This window comes from Macrotis lagotis, chromosome 1 (assembly GCF_037893015.1).
Source record: "Macrotis lagotis isolate mMagLag1 chromosome 1, bilby.v1.9.chrom.fasta, whole genome shotgun sequence".
In the NCBI taxonomy this organism is placed as follows: domain Eukaryota; kingdom Metazoa; phylum Chordata; class Mammalia; order Peramelemorphia; family Peramelidae; genus Macrotis; species Macrotis lagotis.
In genome coordinates, this window is record NC_133658.1 from 916,866,158 (window position 1) to 916,879,744 (window position 13,587).

The window sequence follows — 13,587 nt, forward strand, 5'->3', positions numbered from 1 at the left end:
ACCCTGAGAAATGCCTTAGTCGAGCCCATTCCAGATGCTTTTCCCTGACCTGAAGATGTTTTTCTAAATGAAAAGTGTCATCCCGGGTCCTGATGAGGCTGTGTTTCAATCTTACAATTGCTTAGCAGAGGCTTTTGAAGCTAATTCTGACAATCCATAATGGAAGAAACTAGACTCACTCTCTTATTTTGTTAACAATTTTCAACTTTTGGGGCAGCTGGTGGATAGAGCACCAGCCCCTTTGTCAGGAAGACCTGAGTTCAAATCCAGCCTCAGACACTTAATAATTACCTAGCTGTGTGACCTTGGGCAAGTTACTTAATCCCATTGCCTTAAATAAATAAAAAATAAAAAAAAAATTTAAAAAATCCTTTCAACTTTATTATGAAATAAGATCACCCAGATAGAATGGCAGTCTTAACACCCAAAGTTCATAGCTGAACTCATCTTCCAGCTTGCTTGAACTTTAACAATTTTAAAGAGAAATGAGAATTGAGAACAAAGAAACACTGAGCATATACTATGCAACTTAAACAGCTCACAGTTCCTGTCCCCAACCCATCTTTTGGCCCAATAAAAGCTTGAAAAACAGGCACTTCTCATTACTGCAAGAAGTTGGAACATTAGGGGCAGCTAGGTGGCATGGTGGATAAAGCACTGGCCCTGGAGTCAGGAGTACCTGGGTTCAAATCCGGTCCCAGACACTTAATAATTACCTAGCTGTGTGGCCTTGGGCAAACCACTTAATCCTGTTTGCCTTGCAAAAACCTAAAAAAAAAAAAAGAAGTTGGGCCATTGAAAGTCTGAATGCAGGACCTGCCTCAAGGTTATAGAATCAAACAACCCACAGACCACACAGCCTTTCCCCAGAATTTTAGGGATGCTCTGAGGACCATCTGTAGAATCCAGTCCCCACCTGCCCATCCTTGCCCCTCTCCCATCAAGGAGAAGTGTCCATGGTAAACCAGGGTCATCTCATCTCTGCTTCAGTGGATACTGGGGCTACTTTGTCTGTTCTGGATCCTTGAAAATCCTTGTTCCTCTTCATTGTAATAACAATAGTAGGGGTTTATAACAACCTTTTGGGGTTTTTGAACCATTCCTTTTTCTATAATTCTGGTATGGCTCTCTTTTGAGCATATTTTGCTTATTATCCCTGAGGCTCTGTGACTGAATTTTGCAGAGGCTGAATTATGACTGATTGCTTTTCAATATTGCCTTCTCTCCTTGGTTTTGCCTAAAGCTCTGGTCTGATGAGACAGGGAACCAGGTCATTTATTGGGACTGATACCAAGGATATCTCTGGGCAGAGCATTGATATGGTCCCATTTCCAATGGCATTATGCCATAATTCCTAACTAAACCCTTTTATGGGGGATATTGCTTTCTCAAAGTTGATTCCTATCTAATGACACCTCCAAGGATCAGAACTTGGGTACCTTTACTCAACAAGAGTTCGAATCTAAATTCAACAGACCCTCTGATGCATTTATTTTCTCTGCCCCCTACCAATTGTTTCTAGGCATGTTTTTCCTGTGTGGTACATCTCTTTATCCTCCTTGGTGGATGGGACTGTGTACCATGGGTGGAGCAGTGACCAAATTTAACTTTGTTCCTGAGAATACACCTATACCTTTGACACTCCAAGGCCTCATTGCCCTTTAACCATGTCACTCCTTGCCCAAGGTGCAGTTCAATTCATGCCCCATCATCATAAGTGGTAGTGTCTTGGATGCTATAGGAATGAGACTGGCAGGCCTCATTATCTCAAATGAGATATATAGGTGCTTGTCCCAGGAGATGACTGACATGAATGATCAGATAGTGATAGCCAATCTAAAGGGTGAACTTGATTCTCTGGCTGGAGTCTTGCCAAACTGATGAGTCGGGGATGCATTCCTGGCAGCCAAAGGTGAGGATTGTATCTTTCTAAAGGAGGAATGCTGTTTTTATGTTACAAAGTCACAAAAGACACAGGACAATATAGACAAATCTTGGACTTGTGTCACTTGATTATGGGAGTAAATCTCAGACCACTGAAATATCTTTTAGTACCCTTCCCCCAGAAATAGTCAGTTTAATCAGATTTTTTTTTCTGCTACTAGCATATTGATTTTCCTCACTCTCATATACTTGGGACTCAGTTATTAACCACAAGTGTTTCACTTCCCTGGTGAATAGGATAATGAGGTCTGTGGTCATTTCTCCTCAGTTGGCCGGACTGAGTCAAATAAGTATAATTTGAAGGAGCTTCCTTTCTTGTCCTCTGAAGGTTTTTTTTTTTATGCATTTTCCATACCTTTCTTTGGTCTGCAGGTGGCACCATGCACCACTTTGATCAACAGGGAGGATTGAAGAAAAATGTAAAAATGTTTCTAGAAATCAAATGGAAAAAAAAATTGTCATAGTCCTTCCTTAGAGAACAAGAAACTGTAAATCTCTTATTGTGACAGGATGTCAGCTATCCCAGAGGGAAGAATCTCATGTTTATTAGAAATCTGTGCTATCTAAAGATCAGACATCCAAAGTTAAGATGAAGCCTTTCTTTCTCCATGAAGGACCCTTTGACTATTCAACAGGAGGTAGACATCCCAATATAGACAGAAGGAACTGTAATATATGCTGTGATTTCATTGGCTGCTGCTAATCAAGCTATGGCCCTTTGTCTAATTCTTATAAAAATACCCCTCAAAATTCTCAGTTCTATTTCAGTTCCTTAACTATCACCTGTTCATATATGACTCCCTTAAACCTGGAGGATTTTTAAGTACTTAGGGTAGCCTAATTTCTGTTTGTCTTTATTAAAGTCGAGTTCTGGAAAATTTTTAATCACCTTTAACTTTGTTCCCTGAGTCTCTCAACTCTCTGGAAGAGGATAGTAGGCTTCCTCAAGAGTCCTCAAGGTTGGGCTCTGTGTGTTGGTGCTAGTTCCTGGCTTTCTCCTTCCTTTCTTCATCTCCTGTCTCCCATTTAGGTCCTTCTGCTCTAGGATCCAATATAGACTCCTTTGTTTAGCATTTAAAACCTTCTAATCAACTTTTCCTGTTTGTTATATTTTTTAAATTCATTTTGAACTCTATAGACCATTCATATTGTTCTCTTACTTTTCACCCATTACCTTTAATTTACCTTCTTTGCACTTGTGCATTGGATGTTTGGGGGAGTAAATTCAATAAAGGTAAACTGAGGTACATACTCCAGTTTTTTTCTATAATTATGATAAGAATAACTGTCAACAAAGTGGGTCATACTGACTTGCAACCCTAATGAGAAGGGGGCATCCCTTTATTGACTCACAGGAAAGGAGGATATCCTGTGGAATATTACAATTGGCTATACTACAAAAAGTGGGTTGGTATTCAGGTGTGGCTAGTTATAGCTCTCTCTCTCTGACATTAAGGAATAATGTATTCATTTGCCTCTTAACTTTGCTTGGGAATCAGAATTGTCACACTTCCTATCCTGTTGGAAGGGATAAAATCTCCCTTAATTGCACAAAGAAGGCAAGGACAGTTGACTTATCTTTTTGGAGGCCCAGATAAAGCTGCTTGGTACTTACAGACAGCAACCAAATGCCCAGGAACTAATGATATGAGTGAAAACAACTTTCCTTAAATCTGTGTGTTTGTGTGGGGGGTTGGAGAAGGTGGCAGAACTTCATTCCTGAGCTTAATTCATCCAAAATAGGGTAGTAATACAGAAGGTGAATTACAGAATAATTCTGTAATTTTTAATTTCTTATTAAATTACATAGAATTATTAAATTATGCAGACTATTTTAATTTCCATATTGTCTTCTATTAGCTCCATCTCATGCCCATCCCCAGGAAACGGGGTTTTTTCCCCAATGCTCATCATAAGCACTAATTCTGGTTGGGCTATTTCCTGATTCTATCAATCGCTAATGACTCCCTACCTAACATGACTGAATTTCTTTTTATACGGTTTGTTTGTAAAGGAGTATTCATTTGGATGTTAGCAAAGTTGGGAATTGGAAGGGACAAAAACCAGAGAAATAGATACAAAAGTGAGAATTCCCGTCAACACTTAGAATAGTGTCTGAGACAAAATACACACTTAATACATATCATTTTTTAGGACTGATTGTCAGATATAAAGGATACATTAAAGACCTGGAAAAAAAATTCTCAGCACCATGAATTGCAATCAAGAGTAGACTTTGAAAGCTGAAACTAGTGAATAGTTGGATTTGGACTATTTTTTAAATTTATTTTTTTTATGAAAGACTTTATTTATTTTGAGTTTTACAATTTTCCCCCTAATCTTCCTTCCCTCCCCTCCCCTCCCCCCGAAGGCAGTCTGTTAGCCTTTACAATATTTTCATGGTATACATTGATCTAAGTTGAATGTGATGAGAGAGAAATCATATCCTTAAGGAAGAAAAATAAAGTATAAGAGATAGCAGAATTACATAGTGAGATAATGGATATTTTTTCTAAATTAAAGGTAATGGTCTTTGGTCTTTGTTCAAACTCCATGATTCTTTCTCTGGATACAGATGGTATTCTCCATCACAGATACCCCAAAATTGTACCTGGTTGTTGCACTGCTGCAATGAGCAAGTTCATCAAGGTTGATCATCACCCCATGTTGCTGTTAGGATGTACAGTGTTTTTCGGGTTCTGCTCATCTCACTCAGCATCAGTTCATGCAAATCCCTCCAGGCTTCCCTGAATTCCCTTACCTCCTGGTTTCTAATAGAACAACAGTGTTCCATGGTATACATATACCACAGTCTGCTAAACCATTCCCCAATTGAAGGACATTCACTTAATTTCCAATTCTTTGCCACCACAAACAGGGCTGCTATGAATATTTTTGTACAAGTGATCTTTTTACCCTGTTTCATAATCTTTTCAGAGTATAGACCCAGTGGTGATGTTGCTGGATCAAAGGATATTCACATTTTTGTTGCCCTTTGGGCATAATTCCAAGTTGCTCTCCAGAAAGGTTGGATGAGTTGACAACTCCACCAACAATGCATTAGTGGAATTTGGACTATTTTAAATACTCAAATTAACCACAAAGAATAAATGATGAGAAAGAACTGACAAATAGATGTATAGAATGATTTTACATATATATGTATATGTAAAATCATATATATATATATATATATATGTATACACATATACACACATTTGTGCCTAATGATAGACATTTCTTGTAGAAGGAATGAAGAAAAAAGAAAAAAAAGAATGTTGCATCATATTTTTATTAATCCCCCCCTTATCACCCTTCCAAATATAAAACTTAGAGAAGGACAAAGTAACACTTTGTAACAAGTTTATCAAGCTAAACCAGCTTAGTATGTCCACTAAATGTATGTCATTTTCTGTATCTAGGGTCCACTTCCTCTCAACCAACAGGTGGTCATAGGTTTCCTCTAACTTCCTCTGGAGTCATGTTTAGTCATTGGTCTGGTCAGAATTCCTTGGTCTTTCATAGCTATTTTTCTTTATAATAGTTGTCCTGGTATAAATGCCTTTCTTGGTCCTCTGCTCACTTCTGTGTCAGTCTAGGCTACTCAGAATTCTCTGAAATAATTTCTTTCCTCATTCCTAATTACATACATCCCTAGCATGCTGTTTCTATAGCCATTGCCCAATTGAAGGGAATACCCTTTGATACTTCCCTTCCCGTCTCTTGCAAACCCCTTTCTCCTCTCCTACCATCCCTTCTCCTCCCTCTTCTCTCCTCTCCCCTCCCCCTCCTCTCCCCTCCCTTCCCTTCCCCTTCCCTCTCTCCTCCCCTCCCCTTCCTTCCCCGTTATCCGATTCCAGACCTCTTTAGGTAAGCCTGCAGGGACTTGTAAAAAGCAAAAATAAGGGAGATGCATGTAGGGAGTTCTCTCTGATGCACCATATGTTATATTTGGCTTTCTTCCCTCTATTTTGAGGACAGGTGATGAAAGGTTAAGAGCCCCCATCATTGTTCTCCTTCATAATCAGACAACAGACTCTCATTTTTTGGGAGAGGCATTTATTCAAATTCAGAGTGTGAGCAGTCTTTATGGAGCATTTGTCACAATATGGAATTTACTCTCCCATAAATCCACACAAATTCCATGGAGGGCTGGGGAAGGGAAGAGGGGAAATAAGCTGAAGATAACAATGGTAGTGAATCACATATATAGGTTGGTCACGCATCACAGACACATCTGCCTTTTAGGTTCTCTCATTTCCTTCTCTCTTCCAAAACCCAGACCTGCAGACACTGGAAGTCAGTAAGAAGAGACCCTGAAAGGAAACATCATCTACATGGGAGTTGTCATTCCTGAAGGTTCTCATCACATGAGAGAAAGAAGCAGTTAGACCAAAGATCCTTGCTAGAGAGGTCAAACTTCTATCTCCTGTCCCTCTGGGATGTTCCTGTTCTGGTTCAAAGTTGACCCCCTAGAGCTTCTAGAGAGAAGGACAGGGAGCGGCAGGAGTAGGTGGGACTCTGATAGAAGGAGTCAAAGTAGGTTGGAGTGGGAAGAAGCCTTTGTCTCAGAGCCTTGACTGGCTACAAGGAACACATCCCTCTTAAAAGAGGAGACCTGGGGAATGGGGGGCATTCTGACCCTTGTTCCCCGTGACCTCTATCAGGACTGGGTACGCTGCTAGGATGCTGACCCATGGTTACTGGAGCAGGGAGCGGCCTGTAGTTTGTTTACTGTCAGTCCAAGGTCTTGTAAGGTATTCGATGCATTGATGAAGGGGCTTTTTTCCTTTTTTGGGAAGAGGTGAGTGGGGGGCAGAGTGAGACTCATTTTGGATAGATTTGTGGAATGCTGCACTTGGATGCTCTTCTGGCTGGTGATGAGAAGATCAAGCCAACAGAGCAGGGGGTGCCAGAAATACTTCTGAACTAGAAGACCTTGATGACCAGGCTGGGGCTTCAGAGTCTGAAAGTTTTAGAGTCTTCCTCCTGTGCAGGGGATCTGGAGGCAATAACCCAGGAAATGCTCCTTCTCCTGAGGACCCACTTCACTGGTCCCCCTCTAGAGGTAAGGGGCTTTCTGATCTTTACTACACAGCATCTCCTCCTATAGTGGATGAACAAGTCCATCCTGGGCAGGAGCCAAGTAACTCCTTAGTGGTCAGTAAATGCTCTGCCCCAAGGCTGGTGGCCTGGCATTGCAGAGGACACATTCTTTTTGGAGCAAAGCCCTTTCTGTGCCAGGGGTCAAGAGGGAGGATCCCTGCCTCTAGCAGTCTTTAGTCCTTTCTTCCCTTCCTTGGGGTGAGGAACAGGGGTCCAAACCAGTGGCTGATGAGGTAGCACAGAGTCTGCCCTCAGAAAGCAGAGGCTGAATGGGGAGGGGCCTTTTGCTTCTGGGGGTCCCCTTGGCTAAGGTGGAAATCATGGCAGGGCAGCATAGAGGCTAGGTTCCTTTGGTCCAGGGGGCAAGGGTCCTTAGCCTCAACCTTGAGACTGTTGAAGTTCAGTTGCACATAAGTCACTTCCTGAGGTTGAGCCTGGCAGGAGGGATGAAAGGATGGAGTAAGACAAGGGGCAGGAAGGCAGAGGCAGGGCAAGGACCTGAACCTCGTCAGCTGTGTGACCTTGGGGGAGCCTCCCCCTCTGTTCCCTCCAGAAAGAGAGAGCTGGGAAAGGGAGGAGGGGTTTAGGGGGACTCACAGCCCTGTCCTCTGGTTTGGCCTCCTCTGTCTGAATGTCCTCACCCACATCTGCATCTGGAGGCAAGAGGAGAAGGCTTGAGGGGTCAGGACCCTGGCAGGTTCTCCTCCAGGGGGGTCCCATCTGAATCAGAGCTGGGGAGCAAGAAGGCACAGAATGTTGAGGGGGCAGGACTGGTAAGGGGCTGGTTGCTGGGGGAGGGTCTAGGGGGAATCGGGGGTGTCTGGGACCTTACCTCTTGGTGATCTTCTGGGCCTCTACCTCTATGCCCCCATTTCCTGTAAGGAGCGTCAATTTTTAGTGGGACTCAGCTCATTCCCCATCAGACCCTCAACCCGGTTGACCCCCCCCCCCCAGTCCCCAAGAACTCACTGAGTCTGGACTGACTTCACCAGCGTTGATGGCAGAGGATGAAGAAAAAGAGGAAGAGCAGGATGAGGAAGGATGAGAAGCCAATCAAGAAGCTTGCTAGTGGGATGGGGAGACCTGGAGCAACCAAGAATGATGACTGGGGTAGGGGAAGTTAACAGTTAATTGGTCTTTAGGGAGCCCCCATCCAGGGGAAGGGAACCACAGCCTGCCCTCAGGGAGCCTCCAGTCTTACTCAGTCATTCAGGTCTTCAGACTTTTATTAAGGCCTCAGATTCTCAGCTGCATCTCACCCAGAGGATGAGCACACAACGGAGCAACTCTTGCCTCCCAGGGGCATTCTCGCTCTGGTATCTTGTACACAGATAGATTAATAGGGTATCCTCTGAGGAGGGGGGCTCACTATCATTAAATATGGGGAAGAAAAGGCTTCTTTAGGGGAAGACTCTTAAGATTACCATGGGGGTGTGTGTGAATCTTTGTATTGTAAAAGACAGAGGTGAGAAGAGAGAGTATGCCAGGGGTGGAAGGAACAGCTGGGCAATGGCCCTCAGGTGTTGCAGGAGTGGTGAGAAATGGGGCCCCTGGATGGGGAAGGCAGACTCAGACTGGACATCCAACCCCTGTCTCCCTCCTCTGTTGCAAATCCTCCAGTTACTCACCAAACAACATGTTCCCGGATTTTGAACTTGAAGTGGTCTCTGAGGATGAGGAAGGGTCAGAGGTGGGGGTTGGACAGGGGAGCCCAGAGTGGCCTAGAGGGAGCCCCGGGTGTGAGCCCCAGCTCTGGCTAGCCTTACTGGGTGGGGGATGTTGGACCAGCTCCTTCCTTCTCTGGACCTCACTTTTCCAATTTTTACATGGGCTCATGTGCTCAGTGACCTCTCCTGCCCTGTCCAGTTGTGAGATTTGATGCTTCCATGATTCCCGTGGGATTCCCTCTCTGAGCTCTTGTCTGAGCTGTTGGGGAAGGGAGGGACACAGGAAGAAGAAAGGAGAAACTGGGGTGGGAGGGAGGGCCCCTCTGGATCCTTAGACCCCTTGTCCTGACTGTCCCCAGGGTCCTGAGGCTCCTCCTGACTTGTGGCCAAGGCCCTGAAATTCCTTTGTATCAGTGGAAGGTAGTGTTTGGCAGAGGAGGGAGGAGGGGGAAGAGGTCACTCTGGTGCTTCCAACTTAGAGGAATTGAGGTGGGGGCACCTCAGAGGCCCCCCTATCCTTGGTGAGGCTAGGGATAATAAAGCAGAGCCCCCTCCCCCTAGTGCCAGTTATGACTGGATGGGTGAGGAGGGAAGGCCACAGGAGTCTTTGGGGGGGGGGCTTCCCGGCCCATCTCTGCTTCCCCCACCTCCCCAGGCCCCTTTCTGGTCAGCCTTGTTCTTCTTTCTTCTCCAGCCTGGAGTTTCTCCAGACCCTCCCCTTCCTTCCAGCCTTCCTCACCCCTTGGTTAGCTCTGAGAAATGGGAGACGTTCAAGGCCTAGAAAGAAGGTGGAGAGTAACAGGGAAGAGAGAGACACCCTCTCCCCACTATGTGTTGAGGGTCGCTCTTTAATCATGAGTGGGGAAAATGTCAGAGCTTGAGGATTCCCAGGCCTTTGGGGGAGGTGAGGATCCTTTGAGGTGCCTGGACCAAGGAAAGGAGAAGGGGGAGGTGCTGGGTGGTATTTCACCTCCTCCCTGGGTTATCCTCCCATCTCCTCAACCCCCTTTTCTGGGACCTGGGAACCACATTGTCTGTGGGACCAACATCACTGGATGGGGGCAGAGGGGCCAGGGAGAGGTCTCACTGTCTACATTCTCTGAGGATGACCCACTGCCAGACTCCCATCCCTTCCCTCTGAGCCTCCTCTTCCCCCAGTTCTCCTGTTTCCTGGGGTCCCCTGGAGCAGGACCCTGAGCAGGCAGTGTGGTACCCCAGGGCCAGTGAGGAGCTTACGCCAGGGGCTGGGAGAGAAGGGGAGGACTGGGCCTTTCTCACCTGTGACCCTGAGCACCAGGGGATCACTGGGGGCTGACCATTCATAGGGGATGTGATTTTGAAAGGCGTAGCATCGGTAAGTACCTCCATGGGCAGGGGTCACAACGGGGATGTGGAAGGTGGCCTGAGCCCCCCTTTCATCGTAGGGGACCATGCGTACGTTGTTGACCTCTTCTCCATTCTTGTATAGGGCATACCTGTTAAACTTCTTCTTTGACTGACACAGGAGGGTCACATTGTGTCCTGAGGTCACCTCGGAGCCTGGCAAGGCTGAGAGGGAGGGTGGATGCTAGCGACCTGGGAAGGAGGAAAGCCAGGAGTTAGGGCTGTAACCCCTCACCCCTTCAGGTTGTGGGGGCAGATCTGTCTGATGGGAAGACTGGGCTGGGCCTGCCTAGACCTGTCTGAGGGAAGGTTGAATTCATCTCTGGAAAACAGGAAATTTCACAGCTTTTTGTGTAGAGGAAGGACCTTGGACAGCTCTGGGGGAAAAAGAAAGTGGGTGAGTGAGTGGGGAGGGGAGAGGAGACAGAGAAGAGAGACAGGGGAAAGGATTGAAGGGAGGATAGGGACAAAAGGGGGGCATTGTGGGGGGAGGGAGGCACGGACAGGCAGCTTCCTCCCTGGTCCTGGGCTAGGAGCCCCATTCTCTAGTCCTTCGTCATGGGAAGGTCACATTTAAATCTATGCAACTTTGCCCAGTTATCAGATCCCCAAAGCAGAGCCTGTTCTCATCCTGGACCCTGGGTGTGTGGGGGAGGGGAGGTCCCTGGCATTGGTGAGGAAGGGGAGAAAAGCCTTGGTTGTGATTCCTGGTTCACTTCCATCCTCACTTTCTAGAGATACAGCGGCCCTGGGGATAGACAGAGGAGACACCTCCTCACTTCCCTGTGCCTAGGCCTGAGCTGGGAGAGGGGACAGAGCAGCAGCAGGTCCACCCTCCCCTCCTTTTCCTGGACTTGGGAAGGTCAGGACTGGGAGGGGGAGATGCCCCACCCTCCCTGTGCCCCCTCCCCAGGGAGCTACCAGCTCTTTCTGGTCTCCTCAGTCCCAGCTGAGCCTCCTGCTTCCTCTCTGGCCCCAAGATGTATGAGGCAACTGGTGGGGCAGGGACTGGAACCCTGGGCCTGGATTCAGGAAGACCTGAGTTCAAATCCAGCCTCAGACACTTCTCAGCTCTGTCATCCTGGCCAACTCACTTTCTCTTTGCTTGCCTCAATTGTAATATGGAGATCATGCTAGAACCAACCCGGCAGATTTATTGTGAGGATCAAGTGAGATAACAATGTAAAGTGCTTGGTACACAATATGCTGATTCCCCTCCCCCAACTCCAGCTTAGACTGGGGTCAGGCTGGACTGGGGAGAAGCTTAGAGCTCCTGGGACCCTGAGTCAGCCCTGTCTGGGGAGGGATCCTCACCTGTCACCACCAGCTGCAGGGGGGCACTGTGCTCTGACCAGCTGGTTGAGTGCATGTAGATGCAGAAGTAGCTTCCTGCATTACTCACTGTCACAGATTGGAAGGAAAACTCATCCTCAATTTCATTTGATTCCACTTCTTTGATTACTGTGTGGGTTCTCTCCTTTTTCTCCATCTGGGACACTTCAGCCTCCTCTGACCCCCGACATCTGAGGGTCACACTTCTTCCCTCAGGTACCAAAGAACCATTGACTGCCCAGAGGAAGGGTCTGGGGAGTCCTTCTGGAGGGAAATGAGAGCTGTCAGTTCTAGGGGATCCCCCTTTTCTGTGTCCCCCATCCTGGCCCCTCACTTTAGTCCTGACAGTCTTGGCCAGACCTCCCCACCTCCCTCTCCTGGGGGTAGCTCTGTGCTATGGGCAAGGGGATTGTGGGGTGAAGGACTCACCTGCTTGTGCCTTCATTCTTTGGTTCAGACACAGCCCTGTCAGAGAGAATCCTGATTACTCCCAGCCCCCCACATCCTCCCCACCCAACACCCCAAGAGAAAGGAGAGAGAGGGTCAAGAACCTGGGCTTAGGGAGTATATGAATGAAAAAGCTGGCTATCAAAAGACCCCTCTAAGAGGTCCAGTTTTCCCCCTCCCTCCCCACCTTTCTGGGTGACCCCACACTTGTCACTCCCTTATTTGGAGTTCCTTTCTCAACAAAATAGAGGTGAGGGAAAGTTGGAACTGTTCTTGTTCAAAGTCTCCTCAAATTTTGGGTTTCTTAGGACTCACCGAGAAACAGTAGAACAGAGAGGGTAGGAGTCATTGTAGTCCTAGGGGCTGGTGGGAAGGAACGGAGGCTGACCAGAACAGTTGGAGGCACAGGAGGTGACCAAGGGCTTGCTCTGCCCTGAGTTTACCAATCTCTAAGAAGTTTCACTTCTTCCTGTCTGTGATTGTTGCTTCACTGATGGCTTCATGCAATGTATGTGTATGTGTGTGTGTGTGTGTGTGTGTGTGTGTGTGTGTGTGTGTGTGTGAGGAGGGATTGGAGAGTCTTCTAGTGTCAGAAGGATGGAGGAATTCTTGCTTTTTTGGTTATAATTCAGGCCTCCCTGCCTGGTAAATATCCCCAGAGAAGTTTCATGGGTCAACCTCATAGCCCCCAACCCATCCCTATTTTGGAGATGTTCTCACTTGGGACCATTGAATCTGACCCTGGTCCCCAAACCAGATCCTTCCCTCAGACTCCCCCCTGTCTCCTAACATTGCCTCTCTAAAACAAGGCTCCATTACTAACCAAATAGATGGATTCTTGTGTCCTTATAATCAAGAGGTTAAAGCCAAATCACAGAATAACAAACTGTTGAGTGGGCTGCTTGGGCAGGTTCAGGACTGCCTAGGCCTCTGCCCTCTGTAGACTGAAGGCTCCGGACTCAGTCTCCCAGCTTCTTTTTGCAGATGAAGTTGAGATGCAGCAAAGGATGGATAGATTCCTTATTGCTTGTGCTCATTGTGATCTAACAATGAACACTACGAAACCCAGGTGCTCCATCCACCGTCATCACACCATCCGTCTGTGGAACCATCAAATCCAACAACTGCAGAAGTTTTGAGTATTGTGGATAAGTTCACTCCCCTTGGTGGGGTCTTTTTCAGGGAGGTACACGTTGACGATGAGGTTGACACTAGCATTGCCAGAGCTAGCTCAGTGTTGGGAGGCTCTGAGGTCAACAAAGTCCTTGTGCTGACCTCATTGTTGTATACATGTGACACCTGGACAGTCTATCAGCACCATGTGAGGAAACTGAATGGCTTCTATTTAAATTGTCTTAGGAAGATACTGAAGATCACCTGGCAGGAGAAGACACCAGACACTAGGATCCTTTCTCAGTTAAACTGCCTAGCATTCTAACATTACTACAGAGAGGGCAACTACAACAGGCTGGACACGTTGTTAGAATGCCAGACCTACTCTTGCCAAAAAAATTAATTTTTGGAGAACTCACCCAAGGCAAATCCATGCTCCTTGGGGCATGTTCCTGAGTGGGGAGGAATCAAGGTGTCCCACAGGAAAGAGACTGATGACATAACTCCTGATGAGTTAGGAAGTGTCCTTCCTGGAAAAGTCCTTGAATCCTTTTCCATGTATTTGAGCGTGTCTGCGCACATACACATATGCATA

At 46.6% G+C, this 13,587-nt stretch overlaps 1 protein-coding gene across 5 annotated transcripts; it reads right to left on the reverse strand.

Moving 5' to 3' along the window:
* Positions 1 to 6,094: 6,094 nt before the first annotated feature.
* LOC141509988 (leukocyte immunoglobulin-like receptor subfamily A member 2) lies at positions 6,095 to 12,846 on the reverse strand. Of its 5 annotated transcripts, XR_012474735.1 has the most exons (10): positions 12,703 to 12,846; positions 12,195 to 12,242; positions 11,862 to 11,897; positions 11,415 to 11,696; positions 10,193 to 10,292; positions 8,679 to 8,717; positions 8,020 to 8,133; positions 7,883 to 7,925; positions 7,648 to 7,781; positions 6,095 to 7,484 (listed from the first exon to the last, which is right to left on the reverse strand). XR_012474735.1 is itself a non-coding variant. In XM_074219913.1 (4 exons), exons 1-4 carry the CDS (start codon positions 12,226 to 12,228, stop codon positions 10,285 to 10,287), a joined length of 360 nt encoding a protein of 119 aa, XP_074076014.1. In that variant the 5' UTR covers positions 12,229 to 12,846; the 3' UTR covers positions 9,884 to 10,284. The 5 variants fall into 5 exon arrangements, 1 of the variants encoding a protein (XP_074076014.1); XR_012474737.1 differs by having other exon boundaries at positions 11,415 to 11,693; positions 12,195 to 12,846; XR_012474736.1 differs by having other exon boundaries at positions 6,095 to 6,933; positions 12,195 to 12,846.
* Positions 12,847 to 13,587: the final 741 nt, after the last annotated feature.

Bases quoted from the DNA above. Each gene is read 5' to 3' on its own strand.
- LOC141509988 (XM_074219913.1), bottom strand. From the start codon at position 12,228: ATGACTCCTACCCTCTCTGTTCTACTGTTTCTCG. The intron at 11,898-12,194 runs GTGAGTCCTAAG...TCTCTCTGACAG, and splicing joins CTCTGTTCTACTGTTTCTCG to GGCTGTGTCTGAACCAAAGA. The intron at 11,697-11,861 runs GTGAGTCCTTCA...ATTTCCCTCCAG, and splicing joins AAGAATGAAGGCACAAGCAG to AAGGACTCCCCAGACCCTTC.